The sequence below is a fragment of the Glycine soja genome, chromosome 15 (assembly GCF_004193775.1).
Source record: "Glycine soja cultivar W05 chromosome 15, ASM419377v2, whole genome shotgun sequence".
NCBI classification, from domain to species: domain Eukaryota; kingdom Viridiplantae; phylum Streptophyta; class Magnoliopsida; order Fabales; family Fabaceae; genus Glycine; species Glycine soja.
This window is the reverse complement of record NC_041016.1, coordinates 21,957,927-21,978,748: the sequence shown is the minus strand read 5'-3', so window position 1 is coordinate 21,978,748 and position 20,822 is coordinate 21,957,927. Positions and strand designations below refer to the sequence as shown.

Here is a 20,822-nt window from a genome sequence, read left to right as displayed (position 1 = left end):
TTGTAGATAAATTACATTACTATGAATTATTTGTGTTATCATAAACAAATTACGTTGCTATGCATTATTAATAAATGAGTTATTATAGACAAATTATGTTGCTAGCAATTGTTCAATTAAAACATTTGACACTTTTCCCTTCATTGAAGTAATATTATATGAAATAATTAAATACTTTTTATGCGTGATGTGAAGAATATTGCTTCTATGAAAGATCAAATTTCTAAGGAAATATAGAGGCTGTAGAATTTTTAATTGTCTCTGTATCTATCTATCAAGATAGATATAACTAAAACCAAGAAAGACTATCCCCAATAGAAAGTCATGCTCAACCTGAGGATAGACTTCGTATTTTTATGTTGTTCCTTCGTTTATTATTCTTGCCGTTTTGACTTATGTAAACTCTAACAATATTAAATTAAATGAATTAAAAAACATAAGAGGGTATTACAGGAAAGGAAATGTATTCTGCAACTCAGCCGTTAACTTTCTCTTTCACTCCGTTTTATCCTATTATTTGATTTTGTATCTTAATAATCTCAAAACGCATCTAATCAAATATTGAGGGGCGGGATGGTTTAATAAAGTATATAAATTTGTTAGATTTAATTATTGTTTCATACAAATCTTGGAATTTGGATTATCTAAATATTATTTTTTTAATACTCTTTTGGTCAATCTTGAATTGAACATGACCAAAACGGGAATTTCCATTAGTTTTATATAATATCCTTTTTTATCACACGCAATAAATATAAATATCATATAAAATTTGAATTATGGCACTTTATTTTATTTTTTTTACCATTTTTTAATGTAGAATTAGACATTCATTTACAAATATGAAATTTCTAATTATTATTAGTTACTTTACTATAATTTACAATAATATTATTAAATAATCAAATAGATATCTATTTGATAAATCCATCAAAATTTATTAGATTAATAGTAAAATTTATCCATAAAAATATAAAGTATTAACAAATTTGTCCATAAAAGATAAAAAAAATTCAAATTTAATCTATAAATATGAAAAAAATGTGATAAATTAATCTTGAAAATAATTTAATGTTAAATTGATTCTTAAACTTTGCAATTTAATATCAAATTAATTCTTGAATATTACAACAATCTCACAAATGACATGATTATTTGTCACACTTTTATATATTTAGAGATTAAATTTATATTTTTTATTTTTCGGATATCAATTTATTACTGCATCACACTTTCTTGAAAAAATTTGATTATGCTTTAATAAATTATAAAACGAAACGAGGTGTAGGGTAGCACTAAGCAGCAATGATGCTGTTTACGAAACGAAACGAAACGAAACGAAGAGGGCTCACAATTCACATTAACTGCAAATAGTGATTCACTTGCCTCTGTTCCAATTGTCACTCCGGGGCTTGATAGTGGCTATAGTAAGTTATTTATGCACAAACAAAATTGGACAAAGCTCCTGTGTGAAAATAAATTCAGAAAACAATACACAAACTATAAAAAAAACACCCAGTGTAGGGTTTTCGAGACCGTCTTTTCGTCAATTATTCTTGTGCTACGTTACTCATAAGACTTTTGCCCATGCAGTATATGGATAACATTTCACCTTCATACAAAGGCAACCGTCGGGTGAATTGAGATGTCTGCTGTGGAAGTATGAATAACATTATTTATCTTCTGATACGAAATTAATTACAACGAAATTATAAATTGAAAATAATTTCATGTTTTCCTATAAAATCTGGTGGATACAAAAGACCCTCTTGAGCAAGAAAATTGGTACAAAAAGAATGAGCCACTTGCACTTAAGCTACAAAAATATAAACAGTGAGGGAGAAATGTGATTAGTGTCCTAGACTCCACTTAAAAACTATGTGAATAGGGTTACAACGTCTCTACGATATCCTCTTACAATCAAAATCCTTGGTATTTTCTCCAGCAACAGATCCATGTACTCCATATAGAAATATGCTGGGTGGCTCACTGGAGGTGGAGGTAGACTCACCAACACAACAGCAGCCATTCTTGAATATCTCAAAATGGTCGAATTGAGCTTAAGTGTCGTGTAAAGAAACTTCTCGACCTGCTTCTCGTTCACAACCACGGGCTTGCCATCTGCCATTAGAGGAGTACCTTCTCTCTTCGCCATCGCCTTCATTTGGGTTAAGTAATCATCAATTCTTTGCTGAGCACTAGTAAATGCATCCATTGACTCATCTTGTGCAGGAGACCCACCACCATCCATCTGTGCATCCCATTTCATCGTTATGACAAAGACTTCTGCTTGCATCCGAAGATCGTAAAGGAATTTTTTCACATCAGCTTTCAGCCCCTCTGCGTCTGCATCCTCTTCTGCAATACAAAAGACCTGAATCTTGCAATTCTCAAAGCTCTCCTTGGTAAGAAGGAGCTGAGAGAGAAGCAGCATGAGACCACCATCTCTCACAATCCAATACAAATCAATTGTGCCATACTGCCTCTGGTACTCATTTGGCCATTCATCAAGACCCTTAACAATAACCACAGCCTTGTTTGCAACAATGCAATCATTAATTATCCCAACAAAGGTGGCAGGGATTTCTATCAAGTTTTCCCTCCGCCAAATTTCTGGGTAACGCATCACCACAATGTTCGGCTTGAGATTGCCAAGGCCCATTGTCTGAATAATGCCACGGAAGCCTTCAGACATGTTAGGGGCAACAACAATCTCAGCCACACCTTCACAATTTTTGTAATCGATGTAGGTGCTAAGTTGTTTGCAAGCAGTCTTGGCATCTTCAGCACATTCATGGTAATCCCCATCTAGTATAGAGACAAATATGGACATTCCCCGACCTTTCTTCTTCATACAGTTAGCAAAATCTGCAAGTTTGGGATGACAGGGAACATTTTCTGGCAGTTTGCCCCAGGGTCGGCAAAATACCAGTGGAATTGGATACCAATTCTTCGGGTGCACTTGGCTTGCTACAAAAATGAACGGAAATAAGTTACAAGAGCAACCTAAATTTGCAATAATGGAGAAACTAAAATGGGCGGCATAATGCTATAAAGCTCCTTCTACGTGTGTATAAAAACATTTTTTTTTATACTTTTAAACAGTAGACCACCGAACAATTTTATCAAATGAATTATAAAATTCTCACTCTGAATGGTAATGATATTATAATAACTGTAGATGATAAATTAGATTACTAGACATACATGCAATATTAAAAAAAGCAACAGCAATTCAAGTTTGAACTTAGAAGTGCTATGATTGAAATTTATAATCAAGTAAACTGTAATGAATAAAAGGTTAATTTGGAAAACATTTTAGGACTCAAAGATACCAGAAATATGATCAAAATGAATATTTGTCATAAAGAGAAACTTAGAAGTGCCTGTGATTGAAACTTATAATCAAGCACACTGTAATGAATAAAGTGTTAATTTGGAAAACATTTTAGGATTCATAAAGATAGCAGAAATACAATCAAAATGATATTTGTCCCAAATATGTCAAGGATTTCTGTTAAATATTATCTTAAAATTTCCAGTATAAATATTCGTTTTTCGATTAAAACTACTTCTAATTGATCATCTTTCTTTTCTCTTCTCCTGGGGTTGATACATCCAATGAGAAACTTTAATTGGACAACTGGATTACTAATCAGGTTGAGCTTCCAACTATGATCATGTTTCTTTTCTCTTCTCTTGGGGTTGATGCATTCAATGAGAAACTTTAATTGGACAACTGGTTCACTATTCAGTTTGAGCTTCCAACTATGATGAGCCTCAGATGCAAACGAAGTTGGCTTCCATAAAATAGAATTTATTCACGTCTCATATTGAAAATCCCAACAAAAGAATCAAGAGAAATTTAAACCCAAGATTTCTTTTCCACCATAATCCCATGAGGAATGCAGGTTGCATCAATAATTCAGAGATTAGAAGTTCAGATTATTCTAAATACTAAATCCAGTCTTTTCATGGGGAGTAAGATTGTTTTTCATAAAAATGAAAAAACTTGCACATATACCTAATATTACACACAAATTTTCAAGCCTAAACATCACTATTAAGAGCATTTGTATACAAGATAATTCATTATAAAAATTAAACAAAACTTAGAACTAAATAAGGTGTTCCACATTTCCACAATGTGGAAACTTGGTCAAAATTATTATAGTTCACTTTGAAATCACCCAATAAAACAGAAATTTTGTGATCAGGCTGAATTGCCAAACAGAGTGCAAGGCTACGAAATTGCCTCAATCAACTAAAATGATGACTTTTCTAAGCCCGCAGGAATAGATCAACATAACAAATAGCTATATTTGTTGGTGGTGGGGACCTCTAGCAAGACATACTAGTGGATCAACCAAATCTATCTTGAGTTCTTGACCATTCAATCATATATAGATGCGAAAATTAGCAATATTACTTTATTTTGTATTGTCTCTACTTGAGGAGAGTAGATGATTAAATTTGAATGATACTTACCTCCTAGGGACCGAAGGCTACGAAGTGCTAGTTGGAAATATGCACTTTTGAAACCATCTCCCCAGTCCCCAGCCTTTCCTTTAATGCTCACGTACTTATATATGAGGCTTGCAAGGAGCAAAGACACCACGGTGAATGACCAAGAGATTAGGAACATGATCACTGCATAGGTAAGGATCACCACAGAATCAAGTTTCAATGTAACACTCACACAGCAGCAGTACCACAGTGGTAAGCACCTAATGAATAATAGCAAACTATGTATAGATTCCCAAAACTTCCTCGCAGACATGCCGCAATGCTAAATTGTAGTAGTTAGAGAACAAATGGAGTATTTTCAAATATTTTCCGTACAATGCTCTCTTCACTTTGGCCACTACAACTACATATTAAAACTGCAATTTGGGATGAAGCTGAATAGGAAGTTTATATGAACCGACAAGGCTTTGTTGCTCTGGGAATCAAGTTTAATCTGTTGAATAAACATTCTCCTTACAGCATGAAACAATCTCAACACATTTTAATCAGAAAGTTCAAAACTGCAATTTTGACAAACTCAAATAAGCTCTTTCAAACACACCCATAGTGTTGCCAGAAAAAAGAAAAAAAAAAACACCCATGTGTCATACATGATGGTATTTCACTGATGTCTAGAGTGTACCATAGTTGTCAATACCGTCATCGCGGCACAGAGCAGCCAACCCCTAAATAGCGGATAGAGGGATGACCGCTATTCTAATGTTTTTTATATGTTAAATAATCAATAATATATATATACACACACACACGGTTATCCTTGAGTTAATTTGCTAACTCATACAAGTTAGGAGTCCATTTACCCTCTGTGAGTTGACTCATGTGCAAAATCCTTTTTAGTAAACTCAGGGTAGACTCTATGCAAACTCGGTAAACTTTTGAGTTTACCACCGAGTCAACAACTTAAAAAAATTAGACCAAAACACAGGTCATTTTGGATTTTGTTTGCTCATTTACACCCCCATTTGGTGTGTAGTTCCTAAATCGATAAACCTCCAACAACATCAAACCCTCAATGGGAATACTCTACTACTACTATCACCTCTGCAAGTCATTATCTAGTAATGATGCATTACTAGACTTGATTATTTAAGTATTGTGAAATTTATGGTTTACTATTTTGCTTTATTATGTTGTTGAAATGTTTAATTAATATGTTATTTATAGATATTTGGCTATTATTTTTATATGAAGTAGACTCTTACGAGTCGAGTTTATAGAACTCCCACGAGTCTATGTAGACGAGAGAGAGGAGGGATCAAGTTACTCCAAGAGTAAGTTGGTTAAGATTAACTACTTATTACAACCATTAGATTTCAAGAAAATGAATGGTGAGGGTGAGAAAAGTTACTCTTAGAGTAAGTTGATCCCTCCTCATAAATAAATATATATATTTACATACATACATACATATATATATATATATATATATATATATATATATATATATATATATATATATATATATATATATATATATATATATATATATAAGTTAGGAAACAAAGGGCATAACAGCAGATGCCATGGTTTTGCTAGGCACTATGCAGAGTAGAAACACCCAAAAAGGGAAAAAACTAAAAAAAAAATAATATTGCTGCTGTCAGCAAGCAAGAAAAAAAGAGCAAGAGAGGAATGAGAGAATATTAAAACAAATAACATAATAATAATAATAATAATATTAAGAGAAGAGAAAAAATTGGAAGGAAAAAAAAAAGAAAACAAAATAGAAGAAACGAAACAGGCACTAGGAAAGAATGACTCAAAAAAGAAACCTCAACAAGGGTCACCAGCCACTCGAGAATGAATGGCGCCAAAGAAGAAGGAAGAAGGTTGTGAGTCAGAGTTAGGGCACAAAGCAGGTTCATCCATTCGTGTTCTCTGCTGGCTCAAGCTTTTTTTTTTAAGAGCTTCTGTTTTCAGAAGCTAAAAACCCAAACAAAAATAAAGCATAAAAATTCCAAAATAACACTCACTAACGTTGTAATAATAAGGGCATTTTTGTGTTTTCTTTCCAAATCAAAAATCGCAATGGAGAAACCACAACGATCGCGCCACTCCCCCGCGATTGCAGCCGCCCGCGACCACTGCTCCTTTAAAAGGCTCCAAAACAAAGTTTCAGTTTTTCATGTCGCTCTAAGGGGCCTCTCCGCGCTGCACCACTGCAAATGCAGCGGCGAATCCTGCTATAAACAACATAGGAGTGCACTATCTCTCACATCCATAGCTACATTTCTATTTATTATGTTTACTTAAAAAGAATTTCAACCATGCTAGGTGTAGCCTTTCCACAGCAGATAGAAGAACAAGCCAAATCTAAATCACAAAGATGTCAAAAGACTGAATATAATAAGAAACAATGGAAGAAAAAAAAACATAGGGAGACAGCATACCTATGCAAAGTAATGCTCCCACAAGGGACAGACTCCAATGGTGAAATTTCCACCGAGGACGCCAACTAGGGGCATCTAGAAGATCGAGAAGGAAGCAGGATAAGTTGACACCAGTGTAACATAGAAGAAAAAACATAGTTACAGTTGGAGTGATAAGATCCAGATTCCCAATAACGACACACCCAATACATAAGAAAGCAGTAAAAAAGGTAGCAACATGTGGTTCACCGCCATCTCCAACTTTAAAGTAGTTCAAAATAGGTAAAATATCATCATTGGCTATTGCTGCAAGCAGACGTGGGGCACCAGTCAGGCTCTGAAGAGCAGCACCCATAGTTGAAAGAATAATTCCAATTTTAATTAATGAAGGAAAAGGCCAGGCAATTGTAGCTGTAAGTAGCCTGCATAAAAGCTAGAAATCAGACTTAAAACCAGTGAACAGAAATTCTATAAGTATCCAAAATTATAAAGATGCCCCCCTCCCAAATAAAAAAGAAACAGTTCAACTTCAAACCAGGATCAGATACATAGTAGCATGGATAACATGGACTTCCTGACACAATACTTCCAAACTACAAAGTAAAAGGTAAAGTGACAAAAAAAAAAAGGGTCTATTTGATGCACATTCAGAGAGAGTGGGTCTTTTGAGCTGATCCTTGTACCTTGTTTTCACTATCCTTTTCTGTTGTTAGGAGGATTCCTGATCTTCCTATTCAGTTTTTCTCAGGTTCTTCAATAAATTCACTTGAAAAAAGAGAACTTGAATGATATTACTATTTTCTGATAATTTACAGCAGTGAGTACAAGGTATATATGGACAAGAAAATGAATGCTAACCTAGGTATTTTAGGCTACAAATCTATACGTAAGAATGGTAAGAGGGAAATTAGGGATGTTAATCCTAATTACAATAACTAAAAATAAATTTTACATGATTATGCACTACAAATTCTTTCTTATATCAAGAAAAGCTATATGAACAACTTTTTAACCAAAAATTACCTGTCAGTTAAAAGCTTCTCTCTGGTGGCAACGGCACCAAATAACATCAAAGAAACAAGATACAGAGAAGTAGTTGTAAGAGTTGCAGCTAAAGTTCCAACAGGAATTGATTGCTGAGTATCTCTCAGAGAGGATGATCGATTAGAACCTGCCATTATTCCCGTCACAGCAGGGAAAAAGAGGCCAACCAATGAACTGGGAGGAAAAAGGAATATTACAGTTAAAAAATATGAATCATAAACTAGCAAATTTTTCAACAAAATGGGCTCTAGGGAACATGCTTTAATCATGAATGGTTTTAAATTATACGGACACCAAGGCTAAAATATTTTAAGGTGGTGAAATTCTTTCCCAAACTCTTTCACCCAAGATTCTCAAACTTGAGTGTTTAGTTGAACTCACAAAGACCTAGAAAATGCAAACGATAAACTCTTGAGAGTTTCCAAGTTTCACAAATATTGTTTAAAAAACATCATTGTTCCAAAGCATAATTAAATAGAACGCCCATAATTAATATTCAACATTCAAACTCCATAATAAAGCAAAAAAAAGCAATAAAGTATAAGCATAACTCAACATTTGATCCATTTGCCTTATAATATCAGCCCAGCACATACATTGTTTATTTTTTTTTTTCTCAGCAAAAGTAAATATATACATTGTTTATAGTTACACAAAAAAGAACAAAATAAATATGAAAACATATAATTAGCTTTACCAATCCTATACATATAGCAAAAGATCAACCAAAATTGTATATTTTGAAGGCAAAACCATGTAAAATCCAGGCTTGCAAACTCACAAGTAGAATAGAGAATTTACCAATTTTATTAGAGATTCATTGAAGTTGCATGAGTTTGTCAAAGATAGAGATTACTTGCCATTTAACTCATATTTGTGTTCTACAATCGTATTCATAATTCATATAGTTATATGAGTTTAAGAGATAAGTTTGACAACCATGCTTTCATATGCATTAGTAAAAGTCAGATGGCAACATATACTAAATATAAGTTACAAATTCCTATTAGATACTGTCTACTGGAACTAACAAAAACCCATCTTAAGTCTATTCCAATATTCTACTTTCCGCTGAAAGAATCAACCCTTGTGAAATTCAAGTCACGGACTTGCAGTAAATGGTCCCAGCAAACATGATACTAAAAGTCAATAATGATGACTAATGAGTAACAAGATATGTCTGAAACTATGAATTTGTTATTTATTATAAGAAACAAACAAGGAAACTCAAGTACCTAGATAGTAAATTTCCGGAAAAATGGGCACATAATTAATACAAGGCTTAAATATGTATTTGATCCCTAATAAATACTTGATTTTCGCATTTGCTCCATAATAAATTTTTGTTTTGTGTTGAGTCCCTAATAAAACAACAATTTTGTTTTTTGTTCTTGATATTTTGTTTAGCCCTTGATAAATTGGTAAATTTTGTGTTTGCTCCCTGATAAATTAACAAATTTTGTTTTAATCCCGACTAATAACAAATGAAAAAAATTTATCAGGAAACAAACACAAAATCCATTAATTTTATCTGGGACTAAAAAAATGCTAAGGACTAAAAACAAAATTATTGTTTAAGTACGGACTCAACACAAAGCAAAAAAAATTTATGGAACAAACACAAAAATCAGATATTTATTAGGGATCAAAAACATATTTAAGCCTTAATACAAATTATAAAATATGGCTTTCTAAGGATTGGAAAAGAACATGAGGGGGAAAATAGCAATTTATAGCTTGTTAAAGCGAAACCAGCAACTTTGGGAAAAAGTGGTTCCATATAATGGGTTTCCTACAACATAAGGAATTAGGACTTATCATCCAATATTAGGTGTATAAAACAGCCATCTGCAGCTCTCCAGTTTTAAAATCTTTGTTCTGGACATACTCCACAATCCTTCAACCAAAAATCAACATAGAATAAACTCCAAATTTAACATCTCCACTGATCGGTCATCAATGTTCATATATGTAAGTGAATATAATTATATTTATGATAGGCCAATCTCTAGAAGAGAGATTTCAAGCCGCCTCATACAACAATAACAATTATATCTTTTAACGGTCTAACATCCTTTTTATCAACTCAGCATAATATCCAATAAGTTGAGGTGAGCCTTGGTGCAAGCTGCCTGGGGGTTATAGGTTCAAATCCTAGAAACAGCCTCTCTGCTAAGCCTCTTTTGGGAGGGGGGAGGCTGTATATATCTACCTTCCCCAAACCCCACCTGGTGGGAGCCTTGTTGTTCATTAGCCACTAGGTTGCCCTAGCTATGGAATCCAACAACTGCTTAAAAGATGAAATAAACCACTCTTTAAAAATCTCCAGCACCTAAATTGAAATGTTTGGATAAAAGGTTTTGAAATCATTTACAACATCAAGAAATAGAATTTGCACGGAAAAAATAAAAAATAAAAAATTGAGCCACACTAGAGTCAGAACACAAGTATGGAATTCAGCATAACTGCAGATTTAGTCTAATCAAACTCATACTGTTATCATGTTGCTTAGATTCACCATGTAACACTTGGTCAGTCGTCAAAAGTTATTAAAAACACTTTGCCCACAAACTATTTACAGACTAAAAGGCAAAGCCCACAAGGGAATAAGGATATAAATACATAAGAAAAAGCCATAAAGTCTTACTTGAAATTCCAGGTTACCGAGCCATCAGTTTCTGGAATTCCAGCATCGTTAGTCTTTTGATAATCTGCACTCCAATTTTCTTTAAATGTCTCTGAACTCAACCCAGTAATTCCCTCTGGATTAAATAAGGCAAAGAGGGGGGAAATGAAATGAACTAAATAAGTAAAAGTAAATATGAAAAAAAAATGGAAGAATGAAAGAAAATAAATCCTCAACACTCAACAACATGGAGTAATAGCAAAAAAATCCCTACGAAATGGCAAGTTACCAATCCTAAAGAGTAAAATCAATGACCATATTTGATTCTCTTTCCAGCTTCTGCTGGAGTGTTTCTATCACTCAAGTCAAATTGTTAATTATATACTCTTTCCCTCTTTACTAATCTTTTTTGTCTCCAAAAAACAAAAAAGGGATCTTATTTAATACTGCTTTCCAAACAAAACACGATTTTAGGCAGATTTGGACTTCCAAATACATTTTTCTAGGATTGACTGAGTTGCGCTGGGTCAAGTTTGGGAAAAAATTTAGTCCAAACCAACTGAATCCAGGCCGCTTTTTTCTGTGAATTTTTTATGCTTAACCTGATTAGGTATGGGTTGTCTGGGGCTGATCACTGGGTCACATAAGAAAATTTAAACAATCATTTAAAAATTACACACACACACACATATATAATCAGAAATCAAACACTATCAGGTCACCACTCTATCTGACCACCCAAACCTAAACACTTTTTAGAGGTTGGATTGGTTTGGGTTCTTCAGGTTCACAAAATCAACCTATAGATATGCACATCCCTACATTTGACATGAAAAAGATGATGATTTGAGAGTAAATTAGAAACTGAAATAAGGACCTGCAAGGATAACAAAGAATTAATGGCCCTATCAACATTGACAGAAAATGAGCAGAATCAAACAAGGAAAGAGACTGAAACTCAGTAACTTCTCCATCAATCAAATTTCATCTCAAACGGAAGTTCAAAGAGTGTGTTCGGTAACACTTAAATTTGGAGGAATATTTTTGTAATGAAAAGCTCTTTCAAAAATCATGCCAAAAAGAAAAATTTGTACAAAATAAAATAAATTAAACACACAGTAAAAAGGGAACCTTGAGAAGAGTATGTTGGTATTATAAATAACTTAGTATTATCTTAATTTCTTCCACACTTTTTAAAATTAGCCTACATTCATTGATCTTAGGAAATTGAGATAGTTTTTTTTGCATATAATTTAACTTAGTGTATTCAGCTCTCAGGTATATTCACTCAAAATTAATCTTCCCTTTTAGATTTAGATTAGATGAAATAATATGTTTCAAGATCCATTACACTGAAATTAAAAGTGTTTTAAGCTCAAACTCTGGAATATTTAGTTACACTTGCGCCTACGGCATAATCAGTGTTCTTGATTTTCCTTTCATTTCATTCTTTTGATAACAGCTTGTTATGTGCAAAAGAGACACAATAGTCTTACCCTAACAAGAAATTAAATGAAGCAAAAGGCCCAAAATTTATGTTTCATATTCCTGAAAACCAACTTAAGTGTCACAAGATTGAGAAAGTTTCTAAACAAAAAGGTCTACATGTAAGCTAAGGCTAGGATAAAGCTAAAACATGGATCTTCTATCAACAGAAAAGTGGATGCAGAAGGACAAGCCAACAGTGGAAAATAGGGAAAAGGGGATAGAGCAAAAAACAAACCTGAAGGATGATCCTTCCCTGCCAAAAAAATTCCCAAAAATATGCAGACGACTGAGAATAAAACAGGTATGAGAAAAGCAGGTGCAACCCGATTTATCATCTTCACTCCTCCAAATACAATAAAGCATAACAGAATAGTCAAAACAATCCCATATATTTGCAAGTCATGTGAACTTGGACTCTCTATAGGTTGTGCTATTGCAGTACCATTAACTTGAGTGACAGTCTCTGCACTTGCAATACAAAAAAATATAATAATAATAATAATAACAACAACAACAACAGCAACAACAACAATAAATCATTAAACACTCAATTGCTCATTTCAAACATGATGCTGCTTTAATTTTAGTCAACATATCAATATTATAGAACCCTTTAGTATAATAAACCTCAAAATAAAAGAAATTATTGCACAATAAAAAAATGTGACAGTAACACCAAGAAGAAGAAAAATTACAAACGTGTTTTCACTAATCTTAAAAAGAGAATAGTGACTCTTGCTATCCTTTTTCATGGTGATCAATGCAAAGGGTCCTGAGTTATATTCACTGACAAAAAATGTGATGACAAAAACAATCACAGTTTGATGGGCTTTATGCACATTTATCTTTATCATTTAGAAAGAGTCTTTTTAACATGTCAAAAAAAGCAAACACTAAAGTAAATACACACACACACACAAAATATCTCTTTATATCCCACATATATAGCACAATGACACAATTCCATAATTTCAGTAGATTACACCAAAGTTTGAGGTGCAATTCGTTGCTGACTAATTTTTTTTTCTGATTAAAAAGCACACATCACTAGGAATCAAACCAGGGATGGAGCTAGCTTGGGATTATAGGGGGGCCAAGTGCCAATTATAAAAATTAAAATATATATCTAAGAAATATATAAATATATATGTTTCAAAATAATACAAGAATATATATATATATATATATAATAGAAAAAAATGATAATAAAAAAATTGGTATCTAAGTCAACCGTGATTTTTATAAAAAAAATCTATTAATTATGTTATAAAAACCTACTAAATTAGAATAAATTATGCTACTCACAATATATAAAATCAGAATAAGTTATATTAACTCAAACAATGATAAGAAGAACAGAGACGACATAAGACAAATAAAGACAATATGAAAAGTAAATTTCTTAGAGTGCTCATTAGTTTATCAATTTAGTAAAGATTAATAAATAATATTTAATTGTCAAATCAATTATAAATGAATCAATATACTCCTAAAAAAAGAATCAATATAAAGGTAAGGCTAATACAGTCATGTTGAATGCAATTGTAATCATTTATAACTTTTAAAATAACAATAAGAGATTACAAAAGAAAAAAATTATTGAGAAAAAAAATGATATTTGAATATTTCATCTGAAAAGAGACAGAAAAAGATAATTATCTATACACAGAAAAAATATTAAAAAACATATTTCATCAAACAATCTAAAAAATTAATAACACTTAAATGTCATTATTATTATTTTAATTAGACCCCTTAAGTAAAAACAGATACCCTAATATAATATTAAAATTGATTATACTTCAAATAATAAACAACTCATTTAATTGCACAGTTTGTAGGATTTCATAAACTATATTAATGTTGCACGGACTCATATGTATATAACATTAAAAATTCTTCTGGAGACGCTATGCATTCTATCAACACCAGAGTGTCGAATGTAAATGATGATGGGAGCATATTCTCCAATAAACTATGAATTTAATTTTCAAAATTAAAATTTACTTTTGAAAGAATGTTGGACACAAAAAAATCAGGGGGGGGGGGGGGGGGGGCAAGGCCCCCCCACAAGCACTAGTAGATCTGTCCCTGAATCAAACCTAGCACAGCAGACTGTCACTGACTAAATTACTTATATGACAATGACAGTTGGAGAGGATATATGCAAAACTAATACCACAAAATACTAATCTTCAGCAACTAATAAATAACAATTTAAAAATAAACAACATGCATAAAATACAATTAGTTCCAAAAAAAAATGAGACTCGTTACCTCTAAAAATCCCAGCAGAAGGAACTGCTTTCAAAAATGTTTCTACAGCTCCCAATACATAACTAGAACCATAAGCAACAGGAAAAGAACTTCAGAATTAATTGCACAGTACATGTCAAGCTATCATGACTACAATTTGGTAAGATTTGAATATTTGATACATCATCCTCCTAGCCTGATTTCCTTTCAAAAGTTGAAAATTTAAAAAAAAAAAATCATATTATACACTTACAGTGCTCCGGCAACAGCATTTCCCAGGAAAAAGCATAGACCAATGCTAACTCCAACTTCAGGACCAAGGGCACGGCCTATGAGATAGTAAGGTCCCCCACCCTACAGAGCATACACAAGAAAATACTAAACTATATCAATTATTAATGAGTGTTAGAATTTGATTTTTTGGGGGGGAAAAAACTGCTTTTCTTTTTACAAAAGATCACTCGAGAAGACATTTTATTGTGAGCTATTTCATACACAAAATTAAAGCTAAAAAAAGGATAAAGAAACAAATAAAAATCTCACAGAACATATTAGAAATAAAATTGTGCTGGACCTAAATTCTCCTTTTAAGGAGAAAGGAAGCCCTAACAGAGTTTGGCCAAACAATGCTTTAGATCTAAATGACCTTTTTGAATTGGTTTTTGACAAAACACAATGGTGCATTTAATCTATAGTTGTCAATACCGGCGTAGTGGAGCGGAGCGGTCGACTCCAAAAGTGGGATAGCGGATCGCGGGATGACCGCTATTCTAATGTTTTTTTATCTATGTTAAATAATTAATAATATATATATATATGTTCAAAAACAAAAATATAAATATATATATATATAAGTTTTTAATATTATATAATTACGATATTATTATATTTATTTAATATCATTTCTATATTATTTAATTATTAACATTATTATTATATATTAATATTGTTCGGCTACAATTTAACTAGATATGTTAAACTTTAAAACAAAAATATAAATATATAAATAATTAATAATATATATATATATATGTTCAAAAACAAAAATATAAATATATATATATAAGTTTTTAATATTATAAAATTATGATATTATTATATTTATTTAATATTATTTCTATATTATTTAATTATTAACATTATTATTATATATTAATATTGTTTGCCTCTACATAAGCCAACCCTAGTGGTATATATGTTTTTTTTTTGCTGAATCCCCTAATGATATATTAAAACGTGAATTTATTGTATACACATGGTAGATACTAGATAATTGTTAAGGCAGAACAATTTTGGGAGACGTGGAGATAAATAGTTGGTGGAGCGCACGGGTGCAACTTCGTCAAGTGAGATCTGAGATCGAGGGTTTCTTAACAACACAGAACAGAGCAGAAGAAGCAACACAGAGCCCTCTCTCTCTCTCCCTCCCTCCCTCCCTCCCTCCCTCCCTCTCTCTCTCTCTGGGAAGAACAAAGCAGAAGAAGCAACACAGAACAGAACCACTGAACCCACTCAGAACCACCAGTGCTTCAAAGTAGCGGCGCGAAAAACCGCTCCGCAACCCGCGCCGCGATAGCGGCCGCTCCAGCCGTGACCCGAAACCGCGCCACTACACACGTGTCCGTCGCGGATGGGTGCCGCTCCGCCGCTATAGCGGCCACTACAGCCGCTATTGACAACTATGATTTAATCATCCACATATCCGACTCCAACTAACAGGAAAAGACTTGTTGTCATTATTATTGTTATCATAAGACCACAAGGAGTCCTCACATCCTTTCCTGGTTTGACTAATCCCCCATTCAATGGTCTTTAGAGAGAAAATTCTAGTTGATCCAATAATATCCTATGTACGTAACAGCCACTAAAATTAAATACTCAGTCATTCCCTTGTCACAAATCAACTGTACTAGCCTCATAACTTGAGCAAGACATGACAGCAAACTCCTTTTTTCAAATTAACTAACAAATACAGTTGAAATTTGTGAAATAATCCAAAATAAAATTTAAAACAGAAGATACATAAGGTATACTTAATTTTAACAATCAGATTTTGAAAAGACTGTAGTCATACCAAATAAGCAAAAGCTCAACTTACTCATACAGTGCATACCTTCATGGCACCATTGGTTGCAATAGCACTCAATGATATTGAAGTAAGGAATGTACAAGCGCCACATAAAGAAACAAGCAACAATGTCTCTCCTATGCCAGCCATACCAACAATCCTACAACAATGACAATTATTGAAAAGAAAATATCCAAATGTCAGCTAATTTAACCACAAAATGCAAAATACCGAAGGAGAGAAAACCAATGTTATGATAATTAAAATACAGTATCACATAGAAAGTAATGAATAATGATCAACTTATTGTAAGTTATACTTGGTTGATCATATTCTATATCAGATTATGCAAATGCAAGGCAAACTTTTTTTGAAAAAGTTAATCAGTATCATTAAGTTACAATTTAGCTATTAAAATCACAACATAATTCTCATCATTTGGTTTTCTCTTTTTTTATTTCAGCTCAGAAAAATGAAGTCCTATTAAGAGCTGCGGGGAATAGGAATGTAGTAGGCCAGTAGGGCATCCCAACCCCACTGTAAGTAGGACATGCCAACGTCCATTTTTTTTTTTTTTTGCTCAGCAAAAATATATATACTATAGAACTGAATTAGTACCAGTGGTACTATGGTTACAAATTAGTAGATATGTGTCTAGCAGGATTCCAGTTTTTAAACTGGACCAAGCTGAGGGCACAATGAAATGTTACATGCCAACGTCCATGATACAACCATGGGCCATGAACCACAGAACAGCTAAGATCATAACACTGTCAATATAGGTGGAAAGGAAATTCACTTAAAGAAGCATGCAATTGGTCCAACTAAATGCCCAAGAATAGCAAAGATCGCACACTGCACACTGTTAAGCCTCATTGTTTCATCCAAAACCTTTTTATAGTGAACCCAGTGGCCTAGGGAGAGGGGAAATTAAAATTAATTGGAGCATAGAGGCCAAGAAGGGCTTAATTAATGAGGCCATGTATACAATTCATTTTGATTAGGGCGAATACATGATGCATATGCGTCAGTGTCATATTTCACATAAGAATCATATCATAGGTTCTATGTAACATAATTAGTAGAATTACTTAAAGCACTTCCACAAATGTTAAATGTGTCCATGCGAATCATATACAATTATACGCAAGATGCAGGTTCCAGATTTTCTAAGCAGGCAGAATATTTGAAGATTCGAAGTTTTGGAAGCTTAGAGCCTCTATTTGGTTTGAAAAAACATTGTCTGTTCTCATTTCTTGCTTTCACTAATTACAAAATAACCCCCCTGTTTTCATTTTCTTTCCAATTTTCAAAAGTTTGTACAAGAAATGTTGATTGGTGAAAAAGGCATTATCTTTTCACTTTTCACCATTTTTTTGTACAATCTTCAATGTGGCATTTTTATAATTATTAATGAAAACAAAAAAAACAATTTCTCAAACCCAATAGGCCCTTAGATTGCATTACAAAGCCAATGGACGCAAATAGGTAAATATTTCTAATAGTCTCAGTTTCCTATGTAATGGTACAACTGTAACTAGAAAGCTCAAATAAGTTATTCAATCTTAACAAATAACCTTTAATTTCAATAAACAATAAATAAATATATTGAAAAGGCATTCATGGAAATGTTTCAAAACTAAGTGAAATAGCCAAGTCGGAGTTTTGAAAGTTGACATTTCTCACTATTTTGAGCATATCTCACAAGAGGATCAAATTTCAACTTCAAACTGTTGTCACAACTCACAAGTGAACTCAGAACTTCAAACTAAATGAATGACCATTCACTCAAAACATGAAAGAAATAAGGAAGTTGTGGCTTTGGAGCTTTAAATTTGAAGGTGAATTGTTAAATTGTATTTGAATACCAACTTATAATATCAGAATGCTTGAGACATTTGTTTGAATTTCAATTATCACTCTCCAATGCTCAGATATTAGGTTCCAAAAGCCTCAAACGAGCTAAAATATAAGACAAGATTTAAAGCAATTTACAAGTTACCAAGAGAAACGAATGTAGTAGATGATGCCCAAAATGCTTTGTATACATGGAATAAAGACACCCATCAGCGTACCCAGTTTGGGAGCAGCAGGCTGCAGAATTAAATAAACATGCTATGTCAAGACCAAAAAAAAAAGAGTCCAAAATTAAAATCAAAGTGAAATAGGAAATGTAACTTATTCAGTGACAAAAAATAGGTCCAAAATTATATTGAACTGTCAGTAAGTATGGTGAATTACAATTTACAACTCCACACACCACACAGTAGTCACAGCTTTAAGTCTCATATGAACAACTTACCTCAACCAAGTAGAAAACAATAGCTCCAATGTAGCATAGAAGTATTTATTTGTGCATGCATGTAAGGGACACATCAAGTGAGAACAGAAGCTTATTGCGAAAGTGAGAGCCATAAATCATGACCACTAAATCACACAGGTAGGTAGAATTAGATTATGTTTTGTGACTTCATAAATTGCAATGGGAATAGGTTAACTTTAGTTAATTTCTACTCCAGATCACCATTGCAAGACCCAACGGTCAAGATTTGTTCCTCTCAACTAACACCCATTGCTTCTATTACTCATTATAAATACTAGTTGTGTGTATAAAGTCCATATAGCATGAGGAAAGAGAAATTTCTCATAACTTATCATTATAAAAGATCCACAATAGTTTTGTCACCACTACCAGAACAATCAAAATTATTTCTTCTTAATCTTTTTGCTTATAAATACACAGACAGAAAATGTTCTAAACTTTTTTCTTTCCAATCCTTTATTTTGGTAAATTCAAACCAAAAAACACATAACATATTCATCAATGACTACATGTGAATGTGTCATCGCTGTTAACAGAGTATATATAGAATACAAATGAAAGGAAGAAAACTTATCTACTAGAGAAATTAGCATACCTTAGGCAAGCCAGCTGTGATGGAAATATCCTCACCATCTCTAGGACTAGATGGTTGTGTAACATGCTCACCAGTCATACTGGAGGACAGGATATAGTCAATAAACATTGTTTAACATCAGAAAAACAGAATAAAAAATTCCACACTAAGATCAAATTTAACAATCACATTGATCAAAGTCACCCGTCCAGTGTAGGAAACAATTAGATTTAATGTCCATTTGTTTCTGCCTTTTTTTAAGAGAGAAAAAGTCCTTTTTAATTAAAAAAATACTCGAATCACTTCACAATAATTAGATAATTAAAAAAAAGGCAAAAACTCAAAGTTATTGCAGTTTTTTTCTCCCAGACAAAATTAGTAGCTAAGGCTTCTGAAATTTATAAAAAGAATAAATAAAAAAAGTCAAATCCCAAAATTGCTATTTTCAAAGCTTATCCAATCCACCCTCAAATTCAAACGAATAAAAGTAGTATGCAAACTATAAAAGCAACATCTAAACGGCTGAAGAGGAGTATCGGTAGCAGCAAACAAGGCCCCGTATACATATACCTTTTCAGACCAAGAATGTTGACAAGAGAATCAAAACCGAACAATTCCAGTTTAGATTCCTGCTGCCGGGATCCATTAGGTTTCTGTTCATGAGAAAGGTTCTCTTCTTTAGCATCCGAACTCCCATTCACACTCGTATTTACTTTTCTGCCAACACAACCACAAGTAAAAAAAAAAAACTCAGAATAAACCCAATCATAACAACAACATCGTCAACTCATCACAATGAACTAGCTTTATTATTTCTATCACAAAAACACACAATCGCACTCTCACACAAAATCAACTCATCACAAGTGACTAGCTTTGATTCCTTTATCTCACAATCGCATTCACACACAAACACAAAATTCCACTCGTTTTGCATTATTCTGATAGGGGCACAAGTTTCCGGTTACGAAACGAAATCGGCGAAATCGCGAAGCGTGCAATTAGCGGAGATGGAAGAGTGCGAATACCTGAGATTAGGATTTTGATCTGGAAATGCGGAAGCGGAAGAAGAAGATCCCTGATCAATGGAGGACATTTCGAGCACCGCGCGATCGTTGGCCAACACAGGGCGGTACTTGCGACCAATCGAAGATCGAAAACCCCCGTCGTCGGCTCCACCGCCTTCAATGTCGCCGTCGCCATTTTCTCGATCCATCTCTTCTCAGATCCAAATCACAAATTTATTGGACAGGGAGAAACAGAGAATATGCAACGGAAAATTCAGATCCAGCGCTTTATATTATTGTGTGTTTGATTACGTACGTAGTCGATAAAATGAGAATGGTAAAAGAGTAAAGACCGTAAGAGAGAGGGAGACAGAGATGCGTCTTTGAATGGGAAACGGGAGTAGGAGAATTGTGGGAAGAAGCAAGAAATTTATGAATGTTTGGAGGGAGGAAATGAAATTAATATAATTTTGGAGATCAATTTTTAATCAGATATTAGTGTTTAGTTTTTACAAAATAAAAATAAAAAACTGTCAAGAA

General features: G+C 33.1%; 1 protein-coding gene across 1 annotated transcript; it reads right to left on the bottom strand.

Annotated features, from left to right (window-relative positions):
- Positions 1 to 1,650: 1,650 nt before the first annotated feature.
- Positions 1,651 to 20,704, bottom strand: LOC114386825 (cation-chloride cotransporter 1-like). Its single transcript, XM_028346880.1, has 13 exons — positions 20,304 to 20,704; positions 19,846 to 19,992; positions 19,297 to 19,375; positions 18,381 to 18,472; positions 16,424 to 16,538; positions 14,564 to 14,664; positions 14,332 to 14,393; positions 12,290 to 12,517; positions 10,588 to 10,702; positions 7,920 to 8,114; positions 6,918 to 7,318; positions 4,489 to 4,650; positions 1,651 to 2,970 (listed from the first exon to the last, which is right to left on the bottom strand). Exons 1-13 carry the CDS (start codon positions 20,489 to 20,491, stop codon positions 1,877 to 1,879), a joined length of 2,979 nt encoding a protein of 992 aa, XP_028202681.1. The 5' UTR covers positions 20,492 to 20,704; the 3' UTR covers positions 1,651 to 1,876.
- Between the last annotated feature and the right edge of the window lie 118 nt (positions 20,705 to 20,822).